The following is a 27,403-nucleotide window of genomic DNA, read 5'->3' on the forward strand; positions in this document are numbered from 1 at the left end:
GACATGGTATAACTTTTATTATATTTTTTAGTTGTAAAAGTAACACAATTATTTATTTATTTATTTATTTTCTACAGTACTCTAATATTATGCATTGCATTATACATATTATGTGTGGGAGGTGATGGGGAAGTACACAACATAAAGAGCACACATGGGTAACTCCCTTAACTCTGTGAGGTCTAGGTCATCAGTCATCATCACCTCAACCTGAGCCCCAACACGAAACACAATCCTATGATTTGAATTTCAAAGACTTGGGAGAGCAGTTTTTATAAAGCAAACGTTCCATATTTTGACTTTAAAAGGTTAGTTTAATGGTGACCCCTCTACTGTTAGGGTCAGGGTTTCATTAGAATCCACTATTTTATTTAGGAAACAATAGAAAAGCTTTTACCAGAACAAATATAATGAGATTCACTATTTGAAAAGTTTGTTTATTTAGAATGGGTCAGAATAAACCCAACATTGACACTAGATGGGTTGCTGTAGACCTGATGGATTTCAGAGCAACACAAATGAGTATAAATTTAATGGAAACTTGAGCTTGAAAAAAAAAATACTTTCAGTGGCTTTTTCTTGCTGACAGGTCTCTGACCAAACGGCTTCCTGTTCGTGTCTGAGTGGGAGGAAACATGTCAGCAAATAATGCATCGTACATGCAGAGCCTGTCGTTATGTGTCTTCATTGTTGCTGTCAGTTCATCCCTGTGAGTCATCTTGAAATACCACCAACATGTGATGTGAACTTTTGTCTTTAGTACTGCTGGTGCAGGTGTTCATGGCTGTGAGCTGATGTGATTTAGTGAGCGGAGAATGAGTTTAGAACTGGTGCGATTGGTCCTTCCTCCCCATTTAGTTCATCGGTCCATTCCAATCACAATAAAGCACCATTGCATGACATTTTAGATGTGGCTCCTGAATGGCAGCCATGGAGGGTGTGAGCAGCTGATTGGTCAGTTTGGAGTTGCCTCGTCGTCCTCCAGAGCTTCGGAGATCATTACGCAAAGATTGGCGAATGAGGGACGGTCCTCTGTCCTCTGCAGAGAGAGAGAAAAGACAAAAGATATTTGAATACAGGACTTTTACATGTTTATATCATGTAAGAGGATGGGTTCTCGTATCACGAGACATTTCCAATTATCCATATGAAAAAGCATTTTTAAATGAGTCAATGTTCAGCTTTTGTGCATGTACCAAAAAACTCAATTAAAAAAAAATTGGGAGTTTTTCTTGTTCTAGTCATTCATGTTTGCGTTGTTGTATATTTTAATAACAATGATTGACACATAATCCCAGGGCAACGAGGCGCTCTCACTTCTCCATTAGTAAACCACTGTTAGAATCAGCTGAGCTAAAGAGGTCAATAGAGGTCAAAAAGCAAAACAAAACAAATTATCGCATTATGATTTTTGTGTTTCATGCAATGTGTTCCAAGGTAAAGTGTTATTGTAATCTAGAACTGCAACTATTCACAGAGTAAGATGATTATAAAAAATTCTAAGCACTAAATCTTTGTTTTGATGCTTCGTTTAGGGCAAGGCTTGGTAGCACGCCATTGTCACCATGGAAACGTGAGTGTTTCACCCACATTCGTGACTAAAAACAGACCTGCAATACAAACGTATTTCAGAGCAATGTGTGAATAAAAAGTTTGACAACATTAAGCCCACACAGCCTCCAGCTTTAAACATTAACACTCATAACACAACAGCAGCGATGATGACACTGCCACAGTTTAACGTGGAGCCGGAGTCTGTTTACACACCGGAAGTGCAAAAAGGCGGAGCCATTACTCCATCCACCGCCGTTTGTTTTACGAAGAGAAAAATCTGCAGTAAGCTTTCAGATGTTGTATAAAAATATGCAGAAGAACCTTTAACATGGTCTGATATCATGTTTAAATTATACAGCTTGCTGAAGGCTGATGACAGCCATCCTATTTTACATGGAAGTGAACAGCGGTGAGTCTAAAGGGGGGCATACGGTGTACTAGACCATATTAATTCGAATACTTTTGTAACATTTTTCAGATTGAGTAAGTAAAATAATATAAAATCCTATCAATATAAAAATAACAGCTAAAAAATACATTTAAAAAATAAAAAATTATAAGAAACGAGCCTCATATGAAGAATTTACTTCCCATTTTTTACTCACCTCATACCAACACATCTGCATGGTGTCATAGATGGCAGGCTTGGCCATTTTGGGCCTGTACAGGCGATGACCCTGTGTAACTAATGTCACCACCTCATGGTTGGGGCTTTGCTCAAATGGCATCCGACCCTCTGTGAAGACCTCCCACATCAACACACCTGGAGACCCAAACACAGAGAGGCGATTTTTTTTTATGAGCGCTGAGAAAATTTCTCTGTTAAACTAAGTGGAAAAATGTTCCAGCTCACCGTATGACCAGACGTCCGACTTGCTGCTGTATTTGCAAAAGTTAAAGACTTCAGGAGGTGACCACTTCACAGGAAACTTGGCGCCCGATGAGCTGGTGTACTGATCATCTAACACGTATCTGCATTTAAACAATTTAGTGATATCAGACGCTTTTATTTTCTATCTGCTGACTTGATGCGAGTCATTTATAACTGGAGGGAAACTTGTACCTGGTCATGCCAAAGTCAGACACTTTCACCACTAGAGAGTCGTTTACCAGACAGTTTCTGGCTGCCTTTAGAAAACGAAGAACAACAGAAGAGGATGGAATCAAAACATATGACTAAAAGTACTTAGCAGCTCAATTTACTTAGTGATGGATTTAACAGTTTCCCAACGATAAGCCAAGCTTGAAGTTACCAAGTCTCTGTGGATGAAGCCGTTGGCTTCCAGGTGTGCCATGCCCTCGCAGACATCCAAACAGATACTCAGCAAGCACCCCTGGTTAAAGCTGCCCCGCCGCTGCCTGAGGTAGTTCAACAGGCAGCCCTGCTCCATGAACTCCGTGACAATGTAGATTGGCCGCTGCTGGCTGCACACCCCATACAACTGTACCAGTTTGGGGTGGGACAGTTTCCTGGAGAGGGGAGTTGGTTTTGTTAAATGGAAATGACATTTTCCAAGCAGCAGTTTCAAATATTTATTGGTCAAAGAGGCTCAAATGTGAAGAGTCGGTTACAGATTTCAGTTCCTCCTTTGTCATATTTGATTGCTTCATCATTTCTCTACTTGTTCTGAGACAACCTTCTACTTGACGGAGAATAGATAAGGAAAGCTCCTTTTGGCTGCTCCCTTTTTCGCAAGCGGTCACCACACTAGGTAGCTCCACATGTTTGATGTGGCAGATTTTCACACAGTGAAAGGATGTGTCGTCTCCCAGGACAAAGCTGGAATCTTTCACTTATGAGGTGAATTTGTAAACCACTATAAACTATGGAGGCACATAGATAAGGTGTAGGTGAAATATTGCTGTAGGACTTTTTAAACTCCACCAGGTGGTAGAACAGGTGAAGGACGACTTCATCTGTGCTGTTTTTGAATAGACCTGCAAAAATCCCTCTTTCTCACACCATTTCCTCATCCAGTATGACTTTGGCCTTTTCCTTACTTACATCATAACCTTGGCCTCCTCAATGAAGTCTTCCTCATACATGGCTCCCTCCTTTAACGCCTTGATGGCCACTTTGTGTTGAGCTCTCCACTTGCCGAGCCTCACTACTCCAAACTGACCGCAGCCCAGCTCCTTCATGAAGGTTAGTTCATTGGGGTCAATCTCCCACTTTTCTGAAAGGAAAAAATGTCAAACATTACAAGAGCACACGATAACTCCTACCAAGACATTGTTCGTGATATTTGTCGTTCTTGAGTAAACTCTAGTCTGTACTCAAGCTAGCATCAATCAAGCAATGGTTAATTTTTAATGTTAGTTCAATAAAGAGCAAAAAGGGTAAAAAAGAAAGAGCATTATTTGTTTAAAGATACACAGTTCATCGTAAAGACTCACCATAGCTGAAGCCAGCAGTGGATGGAGCTGATTTGTCTTGTTTTCCAACAGGATATCTCAACCTGGCTACAAGACCTAAGAGAGACATGTAGAGAGATATAAATGTAAACTTTACCAGAGAGCCCTTCATGATAGGCTAAGAGGGGAGCCCAGAAAAGGAAGCTTTCCGTCACATTTATCCACATTCAACATTTTTGAGTCATTATCTAGGTCGGTATAGGTGAGGCTTAAATGATACTTCAAAGCTTTGCCTTTATTCTCAGCTGTCAGAGTTGAACAGTTATCATGATGGCAGCAGTCGACACAAATAAGCACAAATTCATAAGTTCACAAATTGTTCTTTTCAGAAAACTGTGCAAACGAGCTCGAACTTTCTACCGTTTCTCAGATGCACGATTGCATCACTCTATGAACTGAACTTCTTTTGACCTGTGACTAGAAAAAGCAAGCGCGATGGCAGACCTGCCTTGGGGCGACAACAGCAGTTGCCTCAAGGCACTTTATGTTGTAAGGTGAAGACCCTGCAATATCCTACTACTATACATACTACTTTCAGTAGTGAGATAAAACTGCTCAAATTAAGTCTAAGTACTGTGTAATATTAATTTTCTTTAAAACTGAAAATGGTAAGTACAAAGAACCTAAAGAACTTCTTTTTAAACTGTACACAATTTAACCCCTGTTACAGATTTGCAGTTGGGATACAGTACCCTTGACTGGATAAGTGGAAGATGATGAATGGATGGATGGACACAACTTTCAATAAGTTGCAAGAATAATTCTCAATTCCAGCCAAATCTAATGTTGTCAGAAAACAATTTCTTTCTACATTAATACCTTTATACATCATATCATATTATAGTATTTATTGCAAAGTGTTGGGCAAATTACTTTGAAAAAGTAATTAGTTATAGTTAGGAAACCTCTTCCCGCTCCACCACAACCACCCACACATGCAGGGCCTTGGAGTAGGGGTATGTCACCAGGGTGCAGAGGAGGCTACCACCCCCCCCCCCTCTGTCCCCTTCTGGCTGCCTCTGCCTCAATTTTATCTCACAACTTAGACATTCACATTAGTCACACTCTCATAACACATACATATAGGATCTCGGGGGTGGGCACGATACACGGATTCCAAAAGACCATCAGGGTGTAGACCTCACCCCTGGCGTCGTTGCCCACCTCTCAATTTTAAATACACGTAGACATTGAGGGCTAGCAGGAGGGACCATGCGTTTACCTGCTGCTCTCTGGCAGGTAGCTCCATGCCCTCCTGGGTTTTAAATGCACCTTAGAACACACATGCATCAACACTACAATGAGTGGGTGGAGGGAGGTTTGGAGTCTTCTCTCACCCCCGTTCTCTGCGGCCTGCTGGAGCGGGGGGGCTAGGAGGAGGAGTTGGCCGTCCGACTGCGGTCTGGAGTGTGGGGCCTCCCTGCTGCTGCGGAGTCGGGGCGGTCTGCCTCTCCCCACCGCAGGGAAAAGGGTAACACCACCTGGGTCTGGGTGCAGTTCCCCCCTCCAGGGGCAAGGGTACCTAGACCCGGTTCGTAGAGTACGCTTGGGGAGTGTGATCGTGTGTACAGCGTCTCTTTATGTCTGTCTCCACGTTGGTTGAGTGTGGAGTGAGTGCATATGAGAGCATGAGGGTGGGAATGGATGTTTGTGTCTGTGTGTGCCTGTATGTCTGTGTCTATATGTCAGGTTGGGTATCAGACGCCACCTCTCTGGGGACACCTCAGGCCCTCCAAGGTTTGGAGACCTATCTCTCCCTACCACCACTTCCCCTGCCAGTGGCGGACTCCCTCAGGTGTCGGTGCGTTGGTGGTTCTTTGTGTCCGGGGATGGGCGTCCAGTTACACACCGGCTCACTCCTTGGCGGCCGCTTATCGGGGCCTGGAGCCTGGGGCTCGCTCGGGCCACTTCGGAGGTGGGGTGCCCCCGGCCTCTCGGCCTGGGGCTCGGTCACTCAGGCACGGCTGGCTGCCGGCGGAGCTCACGGGCGCGTCACTGCAACTCCCCCTGGCTTCTGCTCCGCGGCTGCTGGGTGAGCCCTCATCTGGGACTCTCCTCAGCTCTTTCTGGGACAGTGGCGCAGCTGCCCCTCTGTTGGTCTTCCATGATCTCTTGTGTTCTGGGGGCCTCTGGATGTCTGGAGTTTTGATCTCCTCCATACCTGCTTCATGCCCTGGAGGACGGGGCTGTGGCCCCCCCACACCCTCTAGCAGATCATTACATGAAGGAACCTTTTTAAAAAAAAAAAAACAAGCGCGTCCATGCTCACAGGTGTACACACGGGTGATCACACCCACAAACTACACCCTTTTTGGCTCCTACCTCAAAGCACACTGTGTTCTGTTGATCTTATGTGCTGCACAATAATGTTTAATATTTAGTATTTACTGTCATATTCCCATATATCATTGTGATGCTGTTTATTCTATTACTCTTGTTCTCTTCTGCTTGTTTTCTTTTTTCTTTCTCAGCAGGTGATCCAGGTGATCGATATATGCATTTTTTTTCTTTTTTTTTTCTGCCCGTTCTGTTGGTTTTTGTTTTTTGCCCTTCTCCCCCGTCCCTCTTCTCAGCTGTTTCTCTTTCCCTCTTTCTTTCTCCCCTTCTTTCCCCCAGTCAAGTCTGTCCCGTATTCAGCAAGTGAAAATAAAATAAACAATAAAAGGTGAATCAAATGGACCATTACGGCAAGGCTGGGATGGTCAGTTTGGTAAAGTAAATCCGTTGGGCATCTTTCTTTGCCTTTAGACAACAATTCTGATGGCAAAAGAGCCAAACGGGACAGGCAAAAAAAAAAAAAAGGAGAAAAAAAAGTTATAGTTAGTAGTTACTTCTTCAAAATGTAACTGAGTCCCAATTTTATAAAAGTAACTGATTACTAAGAAAAGTAACTATTGTGATACTTAAAAAAAAAAAAGTTTAACCAGGTCCAGGGTACAATTGGCCATTTTCGACTACGTTTTACTTCTACATTTTACCTTTAAAAATTATTTACCTTTCCTTCTTTAGTATCATTCTTTTCAGCACAACCTCACGTGTCTGAATTTATAATTATTTTTTCTTTTTGACATATTGTATTAACACAATTGATCTGAAATCAGACTAAAGGCTTAAAATCTGAGTAGAAAAAAGTGATATTTTACACTGTAAAAAACACAAACATGTTTACTGAATGATTTTTATAACTTGAAATGCAAATATAAACTGTAAATTTTAAAAACGAAGGTTTTGCAAACAACAAAGGTTATATGCAGCTATTTACCTAAAAATGCAACCAAAGCTTTTTTTAATAAAAAGAGCAAGAGCCAAAGTGGGCTTGTGGATCAGTGGGAACAAGACCAAGGCCATGAGGATTGGTTACATGACAACACAGGACCCCATTATGGTAGCACTGCAACCGCTGGAGGAGGTGAATCAATTCACCTACCTGGGCAGCATCCTTGCAAGCAACAGAGATGCTGACCATGAATGATGTTGTGTGTCGGAGAGCAACCATCGGACTGCAACACGTCCCCTCCATGGCATTGTGACTTAGCGGACAGTGCACTTTGGAGGTCACATTCTATGTCAATTCCTGCAAAGACTGCCCAAGATTGCCATCACGTGGAACCCTCCCCATGGAAGACGCAAACCAGGCCACGCCCATACAAAAAGGTGGAGGACTTTCATTGATGATTTACGTGCCTTAGACATTGCATGGGATGAGGCCAGCCGCAGCTGATCGAGTACGCTGGCGGGGATTTGCCACCCAATGCGGACAGGGCGACCAAAGTAAGTCTCCTGAGTTTTGAAAAGCAGGGATCAAAATAAATAATCAGCTGATATGCATAAAATATCATTTATATTTTTACCAGAACAGTACTTCGTCCCATCTCTGTAACACAGGGTTAGTGTTAGGGGGTGGGTCTGGGGCACGTCACTGTCACCATTGATGTTTTAGGCCTCAGAGGGTCAGAAAAGCACCGTAATGCATTTAGCTTAAGTCACTGTTTAATAGTCTACACAAATTGTGTGTTGGTTACCTGCTGCATTATGTTTGTGGTATTCGATCAGGTCTGGGATGGAGCTGAAGAGATGTTTCTCAGCCAGGTAGAAGTGTTTTGGTAGGGTTTGTGTCTCCTTGATGTGGTAATGTTTAATAGCTGCACCTCCATCCCTACAAATACAACATAACCACAGTGTAAATCAAGTTGTACCAGCTTTTATTACATAAAACTTATAACTACCACACATGTGCAGAATTACCCTGAAGACTTGGTGTAGAGCGAAACAGTGTAGGTTCCTGGGGTGCTGGAGTTTCTAATAATGAAGGCTCCTTCTTTATCCTGGAGGGCATGGCACAGAGACAAAGGCTGAAAACTAAATAAGATTTTTGTTTAACCTCTCAACATACACCAGGGCACCAACAGACTAGATTTTGGGCTAGGGTTGTTTCAGCCACAAAATAAAGTTTTGACCTTGCAGTTTTTCCTCTTTCAGGATTTTCCATTTGAGCCTTCCAAACAGGCAAAAACTAACTAACCCCAGATGGCTCGGCTACATAGGGCTTGTTAAAAGATAAAAAAAAAAAAAACACTCCGTTCAACCTTAGTTTGATATAATTCATTTTAGCTCAGCCCCTTATAAGCCAACCTTCTACTGATTTGTATATAGAAGAGCTGAGCAGGTGGGTTTCTGTTCAGCTGTTCACAGTAGGTTTTATGTATTTCTTGTCTGCATGTTTCATGCTGTCAAGCCTGTGTTGTCATGTCTACATCTCTGTTTCCCCTTTTGAAGAGTCAAGTGTCTTCACGTTCTATGCGTTTTGTTTTACTTCCCCTGTGGTGTCTCTGGCTGTGTCCCAATCCAGCGACCGCACGCTCCGTAGTGCGCATTTGGAGACCGATTACGCCACAGCGACACGATGACGGCTGTCCCAATTCGAAGTGTTCTCCAATTTGAGGGGTGAGTCCGGTGTAGACTTTGTGGTCCCATATATCCCACAATTCATAGCGCGGTGGTGGGTGTGGATATTTTCTTTGGAAAAAAACGGCAGATGGCTGAAATGGGGTTAGTTTTGCGAGATCTCGCAAAAGTTTTGCGAGATCCCGAGTTAGTTTTGCGAGATCTCGCAAAAGTCCGTCTTAATTTTTTTTTCTCCCATGTCCCCTGCGGGGCTCCGTATGAATGTTTAATAAAGAAGAACATTAAAACATTACTGTTGGCCACATGTCGGCAAAGTTATGTGACATTAGTGATGTTTGTACTTGCAGCGTTAACTTGGTTTTAAAGCCTTTACGTTTTATATTCAGTCAGTCATATATCCACAAACACAACAAACTGAAAGTCAGTGATGCTGCTCGGTTTGCAGTCCTGAATATCACGGCACAAGCAGGATTCACTGCACGGTTAATGTTAGCTATGTTATATTGCTGCCTCTGTTCGGTGGTGTGTTCATATACCTCTTGTCATAGTTATCATTGCTGTCATAGTTGATTCATAGTTCCTCAGCCTCTTCACAATTTGTCAGAGTTATTTAGTTTTCCCAGTTTAGGTTTAGTTTAGTTTCGCCCAAGTTTAATCTCGGCTTGTTTTTCTGTTTATTGTGTATCAGCCCCAATAAAGGCTCGCTTTTTGTTTAACTTCAGTTCAGTTCTCCCGTGTCTGCTTTTGGGTCCGTTCATTAAACACACCAGCTGCTCAGCTGTGAAAGTGTGCCTGTAATTACCATATTAGAGATATCCCTTCTTTCTGACATCATAGAAAGCAAAGAGCAAACATGCCTGAAACTTTGCAGACTAAACTTTGTAGTTTCACCAGTAAAACAGTTACCAGAACATGTCACTGACAAACCATCTATGATTAGGCCTTATATTTGATTAACATCCACCTCTTTTACAATAGAATGCTAACCTGTGTGGAACTCTTAAATGTAAATACTTTGAAAAGAAAAACTGAAAGGCCAAAATGCATGAGACTAGACTGAAATCTAACATTTTCTAGTTTGTGGACACCATATAGCTAAGTAGAACCCATTTTAACATTAAACAGTTTGCCTGGCAGCTATTAAGAGGTTGACGGATTCCACAAGTTTAAAATTCAAGACTTTTCTAATCCACACAACAGTAATTTCTGTTATCTCAGTCACCTTAGTCAAAGAATCCAGAAAACTGGAAGGGCTGAAAATATCTAAATTTGTGTTTTCTTAAGAACAGATTTCGTTCAGCAACATGCTATCACTAATATCACCGTCTCTAAATCATAGAAGTACGTATAAACAGGGAGGGAATAAAGACAAAGAACCAAAGGAAGGAAAGAGAGCCTAACCTCCTTCCTCAGCAGCTCCTCAGCTTTATTCCTGTTGACATTTTTATTGTACCAGCTGGAACAAACAAAGAAAACACAACATGAGACTCTAGTGCTCTGCCTGCTTTGTGAAGCACTATCAGCTGGCTGAATCCAAACATCAAGAGTGAAATAAGCGTTTACTGGAAGATAGCATGACTCACAGTGAACTTTACGATTCAACTGCAAATACATTTACTTCAAGAGTACAACATCAGCCTCCAAATGATCGAAATATCTCTTCTACAGTTTTTGATCAACTTACAGTGGCAAAACCTAGATTTGCTATTTCACCAATGACATTGTGATGGTGTCTCAGGAAAGCTGAAAGTCAACCATGAGAGTTTCAATTTTGGTTTAGTTTCACTTCATTTATAGTGTTTTTAGCATTTTTCGTTAATAAATGTTCAAGATTCGTTTAATTTTAATTAACCCTGGGACCTACCATAGACCTAACTTACCATAGAACCAAGTTCGCCAGAGCTTATCTTTACATTTTTACATGCTGTAGTGCCATTTTTGGGAGCATTTCAAGTTGCTATACATCAATACAACCATTGTAGCCAAAATTTTAATAATGTGTATGCATTAAGTGCATAGTAATTACATAAATTGCAAAAAATTGCAAAAAACTGCAAAACAATTGAAAATAGTTTTTGTTTTTCTGTTTTTTATACATATATTTCTAGTTAGAGAAATTTAAGAGGTTTATCCCTCAAAACTGTAAATACAAAAAAGTTGCACAAAATTGTTTCAAACAACAGGAAATTTATTTTGAGTGTCTTTATAATTTTATTTTTGAGATACACCAATTTGTATATACTGCAGGAAAAACGAAAATAAATATTATGATGCAAATTTGCAAAAAAAACCAAAAAAAACCCAGCATGTGCATCAAAATAAACTATTTCCAGCAGTGCAATATGAGTTCTAAGCATCCCAGAAACGACACAGAAAAGCATAAAGTCTAACATGAATTTGAAAAACACCAGTATAGGCTTATAAGGCCCTGAAGGTAAAAAATTTAAAAACTGTTACGCAAAACGGAGCGTGCTGCTCCGTTCGGCTTTAAAGGGTTAATTTTGTAGATCAAATTGTAAGATTTAAGAAGTTGTCTATAGGACAATAATACAACACAATGCAAGTGTGTGACCTCTACTCATACAGATGCTGGTTTTATCATAAAGGTCTAACTATTAAATATATAACTATCACAGCTTTGATCAGAAATCTACACTTTAACTTTGGAAACCTGTATAACCTGTAAGATGTAATTAAGTAAACACAGTTAACTTAAGCAAATAACCACATATCAAACTCAATTCAAATGTGGCGTTGCCCAAGACTACTTTTCCCAACATGTGTTTAACTGCTTGGTGGTTGGCCATGCTTTCAGTCCATAGAAAGTGTGCTTGTGTAGACTCAGTAAATGCCAAATTTCAAAAACCCTGTATTAACAAGGTCCAGACATTAGGATTCAGCCAGCCATTAAACTCAAACTGTAACTGGGAAATGATTAACACACTCACACATATTGGACCAAGTTTCCGGATTTTTTCTCAGTTACATAGTTACTTGGAATGTATCCTTCCTCACTGTGAAAAAACACAAACAAACTACCACATCACCACAACACACAAAGACATGAGAAACTAGGTGGTAAAACACAGAAATACAGCGTGAACTCACTTATACTTGTTGCGTGCCCTGTACCAGTTGACGTCACACTTATCCACGATGACATACTCTTCCCCTTTCACCAGACTCAGATCATGAGGCTCCATGCCGGGGAAGTCATACATAGCCACGACCACCTCCTCTTCCTCAGCCTCCTCATCGTCTTCCTCATCATCTTCGGGGGTCGGGGGGGCAGGAGGAGGAGTCCGACGCTGAGGAGGAGTAGGAGTGACTACAGGCTTGCAGCTCCTGGCTTATACTGATATATTGGTAGTACGTGTGTGTACGTGTGTGCGTGTGCACATGTGTGTGTGTGTGTGTGCACGTGTGTGTGTATGTGTGGTTACCCTCTCTTTTTTACACTTCTCTCCAGGAATCGGGGGTAGAGGTTTTCTGGAAACTAAAAAAAAAAAAAAAAAAAAAAAAGGAACAGAAACAGCGAGTCAAGCATGAAGTTTTTACATTTTCGCATTCAGTTTCATCTTCACCATCATCTCTGCTTTCAGTTCACACTGACCTCTTGACCCTTCTGCTTCTGGTCACCAGTGATGTGGCTGATCAACAGCTGTTGATCAGCCACATCACTGCGGCGTAGTGCACTAGTCAACGCCTCAGCTTTTAAGCTATAAATGCAATTTCCTGTTTTTGTCTTCTCACTTGGTGAATCAAGGGTTTCAAAATGTAATAAAATAACCATGACAACGGAGCAACTCAGTTTTATCTGAAAACCTTTACTGTGAAAGGTTCACCGACTTTTACAAATGTATTCTACTTACTGTGCGAACGAGTTTGAGGTACTCTACCAAAGTGTATTAATGTAGTTATCGCTACATTTCACTGATGACTGGAGTCACTTTGCAAACTCAAAGGTTTACATTTAAAGAAATAGTTGGTTTATTGAAGCACTGTAGCTTCAACTGTGTGTGTGACTATACAAAACTATTAGGCTTTATCTGGGGCACTTAAATGCTATTCAAGTACAACTCAGCTGCCGGTGGCCTCTTACCGCTCCACGAGGGAGTATTTTAACATACTGACTCACAGTGTGGTAAGCTGGTTGCCCAGCAGCTGTCGAAGAGTGTAAAAAGGCTACAAATGGTCATTAGCACAGGCCACAAAATTATTGGCTGTCATCCTTCTCTCTCCTAGATATTGTTACCTCGCCAGAGGCCAAAACATTGCCTGAGACTGCGGCCACTCTGGCCACCAGGGACCTGTAACATCTGTCCTCATGTCACTGGCTCAGACACTGAGAACTAGGACTAATAGACCATGAACGGTTTCTTCTATAAGGCCATTACCACTCTCTTACAAAAAGCAGGTGTGCTGCATTCAAACACTGTTGGAATTACATTCTCACTATATGTTTTTATGTTTATTTTTTTATATATTGCCAAAATTATTGTAGTCTCCTAGGCACATAGGCATGCAGGCTGCTGTTACAAACATTTGTGAAATAATGGGTCGCTCTCAGGGGTCCAGTAATAACATTTTCTCGCTACTAAATATTCCACAGTCAGCTGTTAGTGGTATTATCACAAAGTGGAAGCGATCGGAGACGACAGAACACAGAGGTCGCCAACTTTCTGCAGAGTCAGTCACTGCTGACCTCCAAACTTTGGGGGTGTCCAAATTCATGGGCTGCATCCTCCTGAGGCCGCATTTGTAGACCGATTACGTCACAGCGACACAATGAAGGCTGTCCAAATTTGTAGACTCCTCCGAATGCAGCCAACAAATGCGTCCTCCTTTTCCCCAAATTTGAAGGATGGGTCAGGTGTATCCTTTGTGGCCCACCATATCCCAGAATTCAGAGCATGGCCCAGCCAATTCCAGTTTTAAGTTTTAATAAAACTGCCACTATTAAGTTTTAATATTACTCTTATTACTCTTTCTACTCTTATGACTTTTAGCAAATTTTCAGGTGAGAATGTAGCTGTGTAAACTTCAAATATCTGCTTGGCTAATTAAGATATCATATAATTGCAAAAGTCCTCCGACGTTTTCAGAGACGTCTGTTATTCACCAGCTCGAGAGCTCGCCGGGAGCTCGAGGGTCACTAGAGCCGCAGAGAACGGCACACATCATTTTCAGATCACCACGGTCTTTCGCTACTCAGGTTAAACGCAATATATAAGTCACTTAGACAACCTAGTTTGGTTTTTTTCAATGTTTTATTTGTTCAGGACTAAATCGGTTTGGCTGAGATAAAAGTTATTAGATTAGATTAGATAGCTGAATGTGAAAACAGAAACAGGAAACTGATGAAACAGAAGTGTGAGGCGGTCGAGAATTTACGCCAGTGTCCTGTTATATTTTAGATAGCAAGGAGCAGACGGCTGAGTTTATTAAACTCCACCAAGACAGCGGTGACGCTAATCTGAAGGCTAGACCGTCCCATTTCACAGACGTTTACTTCATGCTCCTACCTGTGTGGGAACAGTTTGTTTGTGGCACCCTCCTGTTCAAATATGACTGTGCACCAGTGCACAAAGCAAGCTCCATAAAGACATGGATGAGTTATGTGTGGATGATGTGGAAGCTCTTATAGCTGCAAAGGGTGGGCTGACATCATATTGAACCCTTTGGATCAATAATGTTACTCAAGGCAGATGAGCAATTACGTTTGGCAATAGCGTATTTATTTATTTTTATGTCACATGACAATAATGATTTGCGCATTCAATGTGGACTCGGACACTTTATAGCACAGCTACCTCGTTCACATTATGTGCACGTGGCTTTGTGGTGTAGCTGATATCATGATCTAAAAATGTAACATGCAACTGTTACTCTGGGACATGAAAGCTCATTGTATCATAAATACAATGTCAAAAAAAGGCTTTCTGTTTTATTCTATTCCAGCATACAATGCACAGAATGAATTTTTAATACACAAATTATTCAGCAAATATGAAAACTGGTATTTACACACATTTTGTGGATTCTATGTGAAGCTCGGGGGCCAAAACTGTGAGCCAAAAAGACACTATAAAGGTCTGTAGCATTTAATGTTAACACACTGAGGTAGAATTTTGGAGTTAGTTAGTTTCCAGTATTATGCAACTGATGTGATGTGGTTGGTGCTAGCTCACACTGAGCTGACATAAAATGAGTGCAGCGCAAGGACATCAGCTTAGCAGCTAAGATGTGTGGCTAATGTAAGCTAAACCTTGCTTCAGATCTGGGTCAAAGTGTCACCCCACAGGTTTATGAGACTGGTTTGTTCTTTATGAAATCGTGACTGTTAAACACGGATAAAAGGCATCATTTTCATTGGAGGGGGGCTGGTTGAAGCAGTGTGTGCTTTGCAGCTTCTTTGTAGACATTCTGGACAGCCCGCCTTCGTTACAAGCCCCATTTGAAGGATAATTATTTTCCACAGGTTGTTATTAACCATAAAGTTAATAACAAAGTCAAGAGACAGGAAGTCTAGATGGAGCACAGAAAGCAAACATGAGCGTCAGGCACTTACTGTCTTCTAACGGGTTGTACTGCTCGCACCCCAGTGCTTGTTTTTCTGCCTGGCGGCAGCAGAGCCACAACCCATCCTGCCAGAACTGAGGGTGAAACTTCACCAAGACCTCTGCGTTGTCTTTGATCTCTGGATACACACACACAAACACACAAAAGTTCAACAAAACCAGGTCTTTCCTGCTGCTTCTCTTTGAATTTTTATGTCTAGATTATCTGAGACTGGTTTTCCTTGATAAGCTGTATATAAAGTTAGGTTGATAAACTGCATCCGCCATCACTAAAGCTGCAGCTGAAGTACAGAACTTTAGCTTTAATTTAGAGATGAACAAAAGCACTTTGTGAAATGTTTAAACTGCAGCTACAGTTGTAGTGACAGCTTGAAGTGAGGAACTCATGACTGTCACAAAAGGATGGGTTTCCTCTTTTGTCATCCCTTGCCAGACGTTTAATGCAGCTGTTTTCAGTTGTTCGTTTGTGGGCCTTCCTGCCTCAGTCAGTGCAGAATATTCCACTCCTTTACCTTAAAAACATTTGGTTTTCTTTAACTGGAGGTTTTGGGTTGTTGTCTATCTGTGCTTCCAAGCGGCATGAAGTCAACTTTGCAGCAGTTGACTGAATCCCTTCATCTAGCTCCTTCCCCACATCGTTACTAAATGCAAGTGACCTATTGCCACTGTAAGCCACATGTTTTCAGGTGCTGTTGTATACTCCAGATCATAAATCATTCCAAGCCCTGTTCTTACTTTTTTTCCCCCCATATTTCTGGTACGAGTTCATTTTAATGTCACCTGCTCAAAAAAAGCAATTCTGTCCAGGTTTGGCTGGTCCAGATTTTTTTTTACTACTTTAATTTGGCATTTCCGTTCTTAAGGATGATTCATGGTTCATAAATCTTGCATTCAGTATTTTCTCTGACCAAGTTTTCTCTGGAAAATAAAATATCTACCACTTGGAGGGTGCTCTTTATTAGGTTGAATGTTCTTAAGAGTTTGTCTTTATCATGCTAAGGATCCTGTGATCCTCTACCAGTGTAGTCTCGTGTGACCGTCTGGGTGTTTTTATGTTATCTTTTTTTTTTTTTAATTCTCAATATGCACCAGACTGATGTTGATGTGGTCATTTCTAAGGTTACCGATCTCTGATTAATTTATTTTGGCAGCTTTAGGATTGTCTGTTTCATTTGGACTGTGGCTTTCAAATGTAAAAACATCTTTTTGAATCAACTCCAGACCTTTACCTTTTCCATAATTTCAGTATAAATAATGAAAGAAAAGTAACACCAGTCCATGACACAATTTTTTATCGACTGTCCACTTGCTTCCAGTCCATGCGAAAGTGAGGCTACATTTAAAAACGTGTAATTATTAAAGATTTCATCCAACTTGTTCATGAAGATGCTCAAATTAAAGAAAGTTTGAGCGATTTCAATTTCAAACTGAATAAAGCAAAATGAAAGACCCACTTTACGACCCATTGACCCACCCACTGAACTGAATTTGGTGGTGAAAAATGTTTCTTATGTTAATTTAAGAGCTGTTAAAACAGACTGGCCAATTGTGACCGGAGCTCTAAAGTAAGGGTGGGGGTGAACACAACAGGAGGGTTGTCTGTGAAGGTTCTCAGTCATCCAGGTCATCGTAGTCAAAGGAGCTTGCATTGCAAAGAAAAGCGTCTGGACTTCTTTAAGTTGCTTGAAGACGTTTCACCTCTCATCCGAGAAGCTTCTTCAGTTCTAAGGTCAAATGGTGCAGAGTCCCAGATATAAACCTAGTGGGAGTATCCCACCACAGAGGGACAAAAGGACCCCCTGATGATCCTCTAATCATCAGGGGGTCCAGGACTATAATCCAGGACCCCCTGGACTATAATCCAGGACCCCCTGGACTGGATTATAGATGGCAGAGAGTTGGTGTCTGCCATCTATAATCCAGTTTTGAGATCCCTTCCCAGACGCCTTAACGCCCACTCACATCCTGGGTCATCTGACCTCAGGAATTCGCATGATAAGGTGGGGCCAGGTTTCACAATGAACTCACCCGAAACTCTGGCTGATTGGGACCCACGCCCAGTTTCACACCTTGGCTCAGGCGATTAGAGGATCATCAGGGTTGTCATTCACAGTTGAAGCTGAAATATGTAGAGTATCCCCGTGTTTTTGATCTATACTGCAACCAGCCACCTAACCTATAATGATACTGTTTGTATTTATACTCATTGATATCTATTTCCTATGAAAGACATTTATAGTCCTAATGACTGATACTTGCATTGTTTAAATAAAGAGAATTAAATTATTTAGAATAAAAAGATCAACAAAATAAAAAGACCATTGTGACCTCTAGAAGAACATCAGTAATGATACACAGTTCAAACTATAAGACAGAAAAGTGAACTAACCATTGCACTTCTGAGGTTTGAGAAATCAGGTCAAATTACTAAGCAGTACACAGCGCTTCTGTTGAGTAAAATAAATGCTAAATTTCTCATGACAGGAACAACAAGAACAATGGAAACAGTGCAGGGGTGCTGGAAGGTATTTGCATGTGTGAAAACCAGTTTGTGCTTTGTGGTTCAAAGTGTGAAAAAACATCTCTGCAGTACTTCAGATGTCTAAACTCCCAGTGTGAGCTTTCATACCCTACCCCTGTATATATGTGCATTTGCTAGTTTTTCACAGAACAAAACAGGGACTGACCTTCTTTGAGGCTCTGGACCCATCGACTTCTGCTTTCATGACTTGGAGCAAATACATAGAGGGTGTTGGTATCGTACACCACCTGGACACAAACACACAGATCTGTCTGCTAACACAGTTTTATGTAGATTTCAAAGCTGCATAGGCATAGTTTAATCTTACAACAAAACAAGAAGCAGTCTGAAAGCCTAAACATACTTAGGAGGTTCATAATGCAACAAGAATAATACACTTTAGACTCAACTTGAAAAAAGGCAGATGTGAAATGTAAAAGTGTGGTTACAGGTTAAATTTGGCATAATAATTGGATGTAAACTATAATGTGATATTTAAAATCCCCATAAACCAGATATACCAGTGTCATTTCCTAAATGTTCCTGATACAAACAGAGTAAAATTTAAGCATTTAAGCAAGTTTGAGCTTATTCTGCCTTCAAGAACAGGTCAGAGGTCCAAAACGATGTAATATTTTAATTTGTATAAGGGGCTTAGCAAGAAAGTGACTGGACTTCTTTAAGTTTCTTGAAGACGTTTCACCTCTCATCTGAGAAGCTTCTTCAGTTCTCAAACCAAATGGTGGAAAGGCCGAGTTGTCCCATAAAAGGGACGTTGACCCACTATTGATCAACTCAAGAATGGTACTGCATTTGTGTCTACAGGGAGTGCAGAATTATTAGGCAAGTTGTATTTTTGAGGAATAATTTTATTATTGAACAACAACCATGTTCTCAATGAACCCAAAAAACTCATTAATATCAAAGCTGAATGTTTTTGGAAGTAGTTTTTAGTTTTAGCTATTTTAGGGGGATATCTGTGTGTGCAGGTGACTATTACTGTGCATAATTATTAGGCAACTTAACAAAAAACAAATATATACCCATTTCAATTATTTATTTTTACCAGTGACACCAATATAACATCTCCACATTCACAAATATACATTTCTGACATTCAAAAACAAAACAAAAACAAATCAGCGACCAATATAGCCACCTTTCTTTGCAAGGACACTCAAAAGCCTGCCATCCATGGATTCTGTCAGTGTTTTGATCTGTTCACCATCAACATTGCGTGCAGCAGCAACCACAGCCTCCCAGACACTGTTCAAAGAGGTGTACTGTTTTCCCTCCTTGTAAATCTCACATTTGATGATGGACCACAGGTTCTCAATGGGGTTCAGATCAGGTGAACAAGGAGGCCATGTCATTAGTTTTTCTTCTTTTATACCCTTTCTTGCCAGCCACGCTGTGGAGTACTTGGACGCGTGTGATGGAGCATTGTCCTGCATGAAAATCATGTTTTTCTTGAAGGATGCAGACTTCTTCCTGTACCACTGCTTGAAGAAGGTGTCTTCCAGAAACTGGCAGTAGGACTGGGAGTTGAGCTTGACTCCATCCTCAACCCGAAAAGGCCCCACAAGCTCATCTTTGATGATACAAGCCCAAACCAGTACTCCACCTCCACCTTGCTGGCGTCTGAGTCGGACTGGAGCTCTCTGCCCTTTACCAATCCAGCCACAGGCCCATCCATCTGGCCCATCAAGACTCACTCTCATTTCATCAGTCCATAAAACCTTAGAAAAACCAGTCTTGAGATATTTCTTGGCCCAGTCTTGACGTTTCAGCTTGTGTGTCTTGTTCAGTGATGGTCGTCTTTCAGCCTTTCTTACCTTGGCCATGTCTCTGAGTATTGCACACCTTGTGCTTTTGGGCACTCCAGTGATGTTGCAGCTCTGAAATATGGCCAAACTGGTGGCAAGTGGCATCTTGGCAGCTGCACGCTTGACTTTTCTCAGTTCATGGGCAGTTATTTTGCGCCTTGGTTTTTCCACATGCTTCTTGCGACCCTGTTGACTATTTTGAATGAAACGCTTGATTGTTCGATGATCACGCTTCAGAAGCTTTGCAATTTTGAGACTGCTGCATCCCTCTGCAAGATATCTCACTATTTTTGACTTTTCTGAGCCTGTCCAGTCCTTCTTTTGACCCATTTTGCCAAAGGAAAGGACGTTGCCTAATAATTATGCACACCTGATATAGGGCGTTGATGTCATTAGACCACACCCCTTCTCATTACAGAGATGCACATCACCTAATATGCTTAATTGGTAGTAGGCTTTCGAGCCTAAACAGCTTGGAGTAAGACAACATGCATGAAGAGGATGATGTGGACAAAATACTCATTTGCCTAATAATTCTGCACTCCCTGTATTTGCATTACTACTCATTAACTCGACAGTATGCATATAAAGAAAGAGGTCTCTCTGGTTGCAGGTGAGAGTGTGGTAGTGTGTTTGTACCTGAAAGGGGTATTTGTTCTGGCAGGGGATGACCCCTCCTCCATTCTTGACAATCTCCACACATCTGATGCGACTCACTTCGATGGAGCCCCTCTTGAACTTCTTCTGTTGATGCAAACATCATGTCATTTTTTAATGTTTGCTGTCTTTGTAATATTATCCAACTTGCAGTCTTAGACACTTTGACATTTTGTGCTGACATAGCATATTTGCACATTAGCAGTATTCAAATGATTGTTGAACTAATTTGACATGTAACTCATTTCCTTCAGCAGAATTTTTGATTTAAACTGGGATAAGAGCCCTGTATGCAGCTGTGTGGGCATTCCTGGAAAAACTGAAAGTGAACACTCAGCTTAAAACAGGGTGTTGCTACCTGAACCAACGAGATGTTTAAACAGACATTTTCAGTTTCACAGTTGAAGGGCATAAATCATATTAAAACAATGTAGATTGATGACACTTTCACACCTGTGCAGTACAAATGAACCAGAACCATTAGCTTAACTTAATATAAAAAGAGATAAATGACTATTCTGGCTCAGTGTAACATTACAGAGCTACTGCTGACTCAAATGACTTTAATGTTTTTTGATGAAACACCCACATGTAGCTGCTATTTACTTAAACAAAAGGTTAAAAATCACCATTACAAAGGTTAAAAGTCAGGAGAAAAAAAAGGTACCACAAAAGCAAAATTACAATATGTACCAAAAAGAGAAGAAAAGTCATTTTTTAAAAGGCAATATTTTGATCCAAAGTATCATGCATGAAAAACTGGTATAAAATGACCAAATGCCAAAAAAACTTGGTATAAGAAAAGATGCTTTTCTTCCCTGGAAGTTAGACTTCTGCATCATCTCTGCTGTTGTTGAATTCTCCGAAAGCTTTCACTTCAGCATTCTTTGAAAACCGCGTCTCTCTCTCTAATAATGTCTCTAAAATAACTGCTGAACAGGAGCCCAGCTTGCTGTTTCCAGTTTTCATCTTCAAGTAAGCTGACTGGATACTAAACATGTTTCACTGGCAAGTTCAAACATCTAATTCCCAGACTATGCTATAGGATTATAGTATAGAACCAGGTAAGCATGAACTCTGAACCAGTGCTTCTCCTTATTGTCTGTTATTTGTGTCTTGTTCCTATAAAACATGGCCAAAGTTTCAAAATGAAGTCACTACATGTATGTGAGCCAAAACTCACGTTGTTGACTGTTGCGAGCTCTCCTTTTCTGTCCTTTTTTTCCCCCAATTTTGGTTTTGGATCTGTATGATGTCATAGAGAGGGGATATCCCTAATATGGTCATTAAAACCCACAATCGTTTATTTCTATGAGAGGCAGCCAGTCAGAAGAAGCTCTGTTAAAGTAAGGGTGGCCTTAACTGAAGGGGGTTAAATCAGGTTGTAGGAGAGACTGTAAAAAAATAAATAAGAGTTGTTTTTGTATTTTAATCATGCAAAATTACTCCAATAAAGTTCAAGAATAAAGTTACAGAGCTGGACATGAGCAGAATAAGTCGGCTTTAAGAAAAAGCAAAAATGATCAGATTGTCAGTGCTTGTCTTCCTCATGATCCATCACAATTCACAGGTTGTTATAATGTCTGAGAACTAAAATCCCTAAAATCCACTGAGATGTCAGGGAGACTTACAGTCACATCATGTACAAATCAATGTTGTTTCACTAAAGTCTAACCAGTACTGTAGGAGTGGAAGATGAACGCTTCACCATCACATAATCTCATCAGTACTAAAGGAGCTAAAAATAAAAATACAACATCCATCCATCCATCTTCATCCGCTTTATCCGGGGCCGGGTCGCGGGGGCAGCAGCCTAAGCAAAGAGGCTCAGACCTCCCTCTCCCCAGCCACCTCCTCCAGCTTATCCGGGGGAATACCAAGGCGTTCCCAGGCCAGCCGAGAGATATAATCTCTCCAGCGTGTCCTGGGTCTGCCCCGGGGCCTCCTCCCGGTGGGACATGACTGGAACACCTCACCTAGGAGGCGCCCAGGGGGCATCCTTGTCAGATGCCCGAACCACCTCAGCTGGCTCCTTTCGATGTGGAGCAGCAGCTGCTCTACTCTGAGCCCCTCCCGGATGGCCGAACTTCTCACCCTATCTCTAAGGGAGAGGCCAGCCACCCTTCGGAGGAAGCTCATTTCTGCCGCTTGTATCCGCGATCTCGTTCTTTCAGTCACTACTCACAGCTCGTGGCCATAGGTGAGGGTAGGGACGTAGATCGACCGGTAAATTGAGAGCTTCGCTTTTACACTCAGCTCCCTCTTCACCACGACGGACCGGTGCAGCGTCCGCATTACTGCAGCTGCAGCCCCAATCCGTCTGTCGATCTCCGGCTCCCTTCTCCCATCACTCGCGAACAAGACCCCGAGATACTTGAACTCCTCCACTTGGGGCAGGAACTCATCCCCGACCCGGAGTGGGCACTCCACCCTTTTCCGGCTGAGAACCATGGCCTCAGATTTGGAGGTGCTGATCCTCATTCCCGCTGCTTCACACTCGGCTGCGAACCATTCCAGTGCGAGCTGGAGGCCCTCACCCGATGAAGCCAACAGAACCACATCATCTGCAAAAATCAGAGATGAGATTCTGAGGCCACCAAAGCGAAAGCCCTCCGCCACTTGGCTGCGCCTAGAAATCCTGTCCATAAAAATTATGAACAGAACCGGAGACAAAGGGCAGCCCTGGCGGAGCCCATCACCCACCGGGAACGAGTCCGACTTATTGCCGGCAATGCGAACCAAGCTCTTGCAACGGTTGTATAGGGATCGAATGGCCCGTAGCAATGGGCCAGACACCCCATATTCCCGCAACACCTCCCACAGGACACCCCGAGGGACACGGTCGAATGCCTTCTCCAAGTCCACAAAACACATGTAGACTGGTTGGGCAAACTCCCATGCACCCTCAAGTATCCTGGAGAGGATAAAGAGCTGGTCCAGTGTTCCGCGACCAGGACGAAAACCGCATTGTTCCTCCTGTATAAAATGTAAAAATACAACAAATGAACAGAAACTGAAAGCGACCTCAGCTCTTCCATCGTAATATGTCAGCCGGCTCTTGGTGAGGACGAACAGCCTCTCCTTGTAGTTCAGCGGCGACGTCCTCTTCTTCTGCTGCGAACGCTTGATTAGCAGCTCCTCCAGCAGCAGGTCCGCACTCATCCTGGCCCCGCCGACGGCCTCAGCCCATTGGTGGAAGACGTCAGACCGCAAAGGTATGGAACTGATCTAAGAGAGATGACCAAATTCTCAGATATAACTCATTCCTCCTTCCAGATAAACACACCTTTAGATTTGTTGTTCCAAAAAAGTTAATACATTTCCTGAGATGAAACAAATTAGAACCAGGTCTGTATCATCAATATGGCCACAAACAGGAAGTCCTCCTTTGTCTGTGACCACATTGTTCTTCTACCACAGTAGAACTTTATCTTTAATAAATGCTGTCTCCTACATTTCTGGTGGTACGGAGCTTTTTGGGAAGCTGGACACAGCAAGCAGCTCTGAGGGGTTTTATTGCACTTTCTGTGGAAGCCTTATTTAGCAGGAATTTATTTTTGGTCATTACATCCACCCGTACTCTGAGGAAGTGCAGCCATCTATACCGAGCTTTCATTATGACTTATTTCTGTCTGTCTGATTCTGCTTTTTTTTGTCTTTAGAGCCACAAGGCTCATAAGCAGCGTCTCTGTTTACATGCGACGCACACTGATTTCCTTTATTTCACCGGCAACGCTCAGTTATCTTTATAATAACACAGTTTAGTTTCACTTGTGTCAACTCATTACACCTCAGCCTTTGTTGTTTATTTTCTTCTAGAAAGATGTGATTCATCCAGGATAAGATTTAAGAAGGGCTCACAGATCTCTTTTTACTTTTAAGAGTGAATAACATGATTTCAGTTTGGTTTCTTCTTTTTCTAAGTTGAAGCTGCTCCGTGTAACACCATAAAAACACCACATATGTCGCTTTAACAAAGTAATGAACTCTAATGACCTTTGCACTCAGTGGCTTCACAAGCTATTCATTCACTGTCAGCTCATTATGCAGTGATCACATAGCTCTCTTGCTGATTATCAGTTCATTTGCTGTGATTGATTCAATGTCCCAAGTTCAATCAGCACAAACTACTGAGTGTGATTAATAAAAACATGTGGGCATGTAATTCATCGACTAGAAATGACCATAGTCACTAGCATTTATGGGTAGGTGAGTAGCATATTAAGCTTACAAACCACATCTGATAGTCAGTACATCTTTTGTGGTGGTTAATCATCCAGTAAAACACTGAGTCAATCGATAATGTCAAAGTAAAAGAGGTGTTTTGTCTCGAGCTGATGCAGGATGTGCTCTTATCTGTGTCCGCCAAAGCTCTTCTCTCAGTTTGAACTTATCAGGTGATTTACAAATTTGGTTGGTAAGTAATAAGTAATTCCGTGCAAATCTATCAGACGCAAGGCAAATGGTTAGCTGCACTACACAGAAGCCTTTTGTTTCTGCTGTGTGAAACAAGTAATGTGAGCGTTCAACATCAGGAGGCAGATGGGGTTGGGCGTGACCAAGCAGCAACATCTGAGGTTAAAAATACATGCCAATGCTCAAGTGCCAACACATTTCCCACAGGGGCCACCTTAAACTGTCACCAAAAGTGCATAAATACCCACGGACTCCTAATTTTACGATTCTCAAATTCAGCTGTGGAAGTCACATTTTTGCTTAAATAATAAAAAAAAAAAAGGTGGAAAAAAAGCTGTTTCTAAGAAGTTCATGGTGTGAAAATTCACCCAAGCCATTCGTTTGAATTTTTCTGAGGCCTGTTTGTGAGGCTGCATTAGCCAAGCGTCCCATTGAGTGCGTTCACAACATTGGCTCCTTATTGAATTAGCAGACAAATAATATGCTTCAGGATTTCAGAGTCTGTCACTTAGCATGAACCAGCAGGTATGTGTCTGTGTGATGCATCTGAGCAAGCATTCATAGAGCCCTTCAAACTGCCAGAGTCCAAAAACCAGCTGGTGACTTCCTGGTGGCATTCGATGTGCGTCAGACACGTGTTACTGCTGCTCGAACCAAAAACGAGTCAAAAAAACAAAGCTGGGTTGAGGCAGAGCAGAAGAGGCAACTTATTTTGGTCTCATGTGACTGTTTAATGCATCAAAATGCATAACGCTAATCTAAAACCTTAAACACATGCAGAATAACACTGCGAATAACATCTGATAAGATTACTTGATATAACGCCATCAATACAACAGTGTTACAGTAGTGTCGTCTGGATCTCCGTGCCAACTTATCAAAATATAAACATACAAAATCCTGGCAGGTTGCCTTCATGCATGTGTCTGCAGAGACATGTCAACGGTTTCCTTTATATAACTGTATGTATGGGATAAACATGTTAACAGTTTTCATGCCCGAAGGGTGACAAAGGCAACACCTGTCTTACTGGCATTGCACAATGAAGCACATTTGTTACTGGTGCACTGTGGCTCCTTAGTCAAAGGTCAAGTTGTTCCCCGTCTTCACCTTCTACCTTCTTTATTTTCATTTCAGCAAGCGGTAAAGCATCCTTTGACTATGAATAGTCCCCACAGAATACATATAATCAGTACATTCGCCCATAAAGCATAAACCCTTTACTGCTTGGGTACAGTTTGGATGTGAAACAAGGCCGAGATTCTTCACAGTAGTGTCCGTTAAGTTTTTCCAACCGCACTTAAATGCAGCAGAGGGAAGGTAGCGCACGCCGGTGATTTGAAGCGTATCGCGGGTTGTACACCTGTTCTCAGGTGATACTACACGGTCCTACTACATATACCATACTATATGTATACTATATTTTTTTTAATCTATACTGTCCGATTAAATACTAATATGGATATTTTACAAAGCAGCAGCTGAAAGCAGGTCCACTGGTGTTGTTTATACGCTGCAGCATCACCCCCACAAAATGAAAGTTTCAACGTTATTGAGCGTTTTTGCATCGTATCCTCTGTTTTAAACTCACAGCGTTTAGCAGCGGCACTTCTAAACTCGCAGGTCCGCGGTTTCGTTTGCGGACAGCAGAACACAAAAGGCAAAAAGTTTACAGGAACTTCGCTGGGTGTCTGTGGAAAAAAGGATCCCTTACCTCCGCGCCTCATTTCCCAGTTTCTCCTCACTTGGTTGGAGTCCGTGGGCCTCCCATGTCGTTGCGAATCTCGGGAGCGGGATTCAGGAAATGAAGAGAAACGCACCGGCTCACGGGCACGCGCACTTCCTCGTATTGCGCTGCTGCACGGTGATCGCTGAGTGAGCTACGACTGATTTAGACCTCTGGGGTGGCTGCGTCACCAGTGGGTGACCGTCCCCGTCTCCAGCTTTCACGCATGTACGTGCTGTTACCTCGTGTTTAATGCAGAAGAAGCAAATGAGATGCCGGGATTTTCTTCCATCACGGGTCCCATTCCTGTTGGGTTACTCAGGGTTTGTTTTCTCACTTCCATCTGTGATGAGCCCTGTTACACCTGAACGTATCTTTCACACACACACACACACACACACACACACACACACACACACACACACACACACACACACACACACACACTCTATAAATCAAAAACTAGCAGCATATAGTCATAATAAAACACAAACTGACATGATGAGTCAGCATACAACAAGTACTCTCATTTAGAAAATTCCTTACTCAGTGATCGTTTCCACTGGAGCAGCTGCTACATGCACACACTCATGTTGCAGTTTGAGAGCACGTGTTTAACATGTAAGTGGTAACAATGGTTCATTGCTATGCAGCCGTCTGAGCTTCATCGTTCAGGCCTAGCACTGCTCAGATCTCACGTCCTGGTGCTGTCCTCACCCTGCTCTCTTCTTTCCTTCCTCTTTTGACAGGCACATTTTTGCTTTGCTTGCTAAACACAATTAAAATGCAGCACTACCGGATA

The 27,403-nt window shown here is 42.0% G+C and overlaps 1 protein-coding gene across 1 annotated transcript; it reads right to left on the reverse strand.

The window, feature by feature from the left end:
* tec (tec protein tyrosine kinase) lies at positions 1–27,403 on the reverse strand. The gene is made up of 19 exons (XM_085392293.1): positions 27,148–27,403; positions 26,590–26,975; positions 23,484–23,687; positions 20,442–20,546; positions 18,143–18,224; positions 15,446–15,574; positions 12,318–12,370; positions 11,983–12,182; positions 11,823–11,888; positions 10,276–10,330; positions 8,215–8,294; positions 7,992–8,125; positions 3,952–4,026; positions 3,560–3,731; positions 2,808–3,024; positions 2,618–2,682; positions 2,408–2,526; positions 2,160–2,317; positions 1–1,039 (listed from the first exon to the last, which is right to left on the reverse strand). The coding sequence occupies exons 3-19, from the start codon at positions 23,619–23,621 to the stop codon at positions 956–958; spliced, it is 1,932 nt and encodes a 643-aa protein (XP_085248419.1). The 5' UTR covers positions 23,622–23,687; positions 26,590–26,975; positions 27,148–27,403; the 3' UTR covers positions 1–955.

The sequence above is a fragment of the Rhamphochromis longiceps genome, linkage group LG3, assembly GCF_057381845.1.
Source record: "Rhamphochromis longiceps isolate RC_006_pf linkage group LG3, R_longiceps_female_GT1.1, whole genome shotgun sequence".
In the NCBI taxonomy this organism is placed as follows: domain Eukaryota; kingdom Metazoa; phylum Chordata; class Actinopteri; order Cichliformes; family Cichlidae; genus Rhamphochromis; species Rhamphochromis longiceps.

What these genes read in the sequence shown, in the direction of transcription:
- tec (XM_085392293.1), bottom strand. Translation starts at nt 23,621, where the DNA reads ATGAGTGCGGACCTGCTGCTGGAGGAGCTGCTAATCAAGCGTTCGCAG. An exon ending in AGAAGTGTAAAAAAGAGAGG is followed by an intron (nt 12,183 to 12,317) that starts GTAACCACACAT and finishes ACTCCTCCTCAG; the next exon opens with CGTCGGACTCCTCCTCCTGC. An exon ending in AGGGCACGCAACAAGTATAA is followed by an intron (nt 11,889 to 11,982) that starts GTGAGTTCACGC and finishes GTTTTTTCACAG; the next exon opens with TGAGGAAGGATACATTCCAA.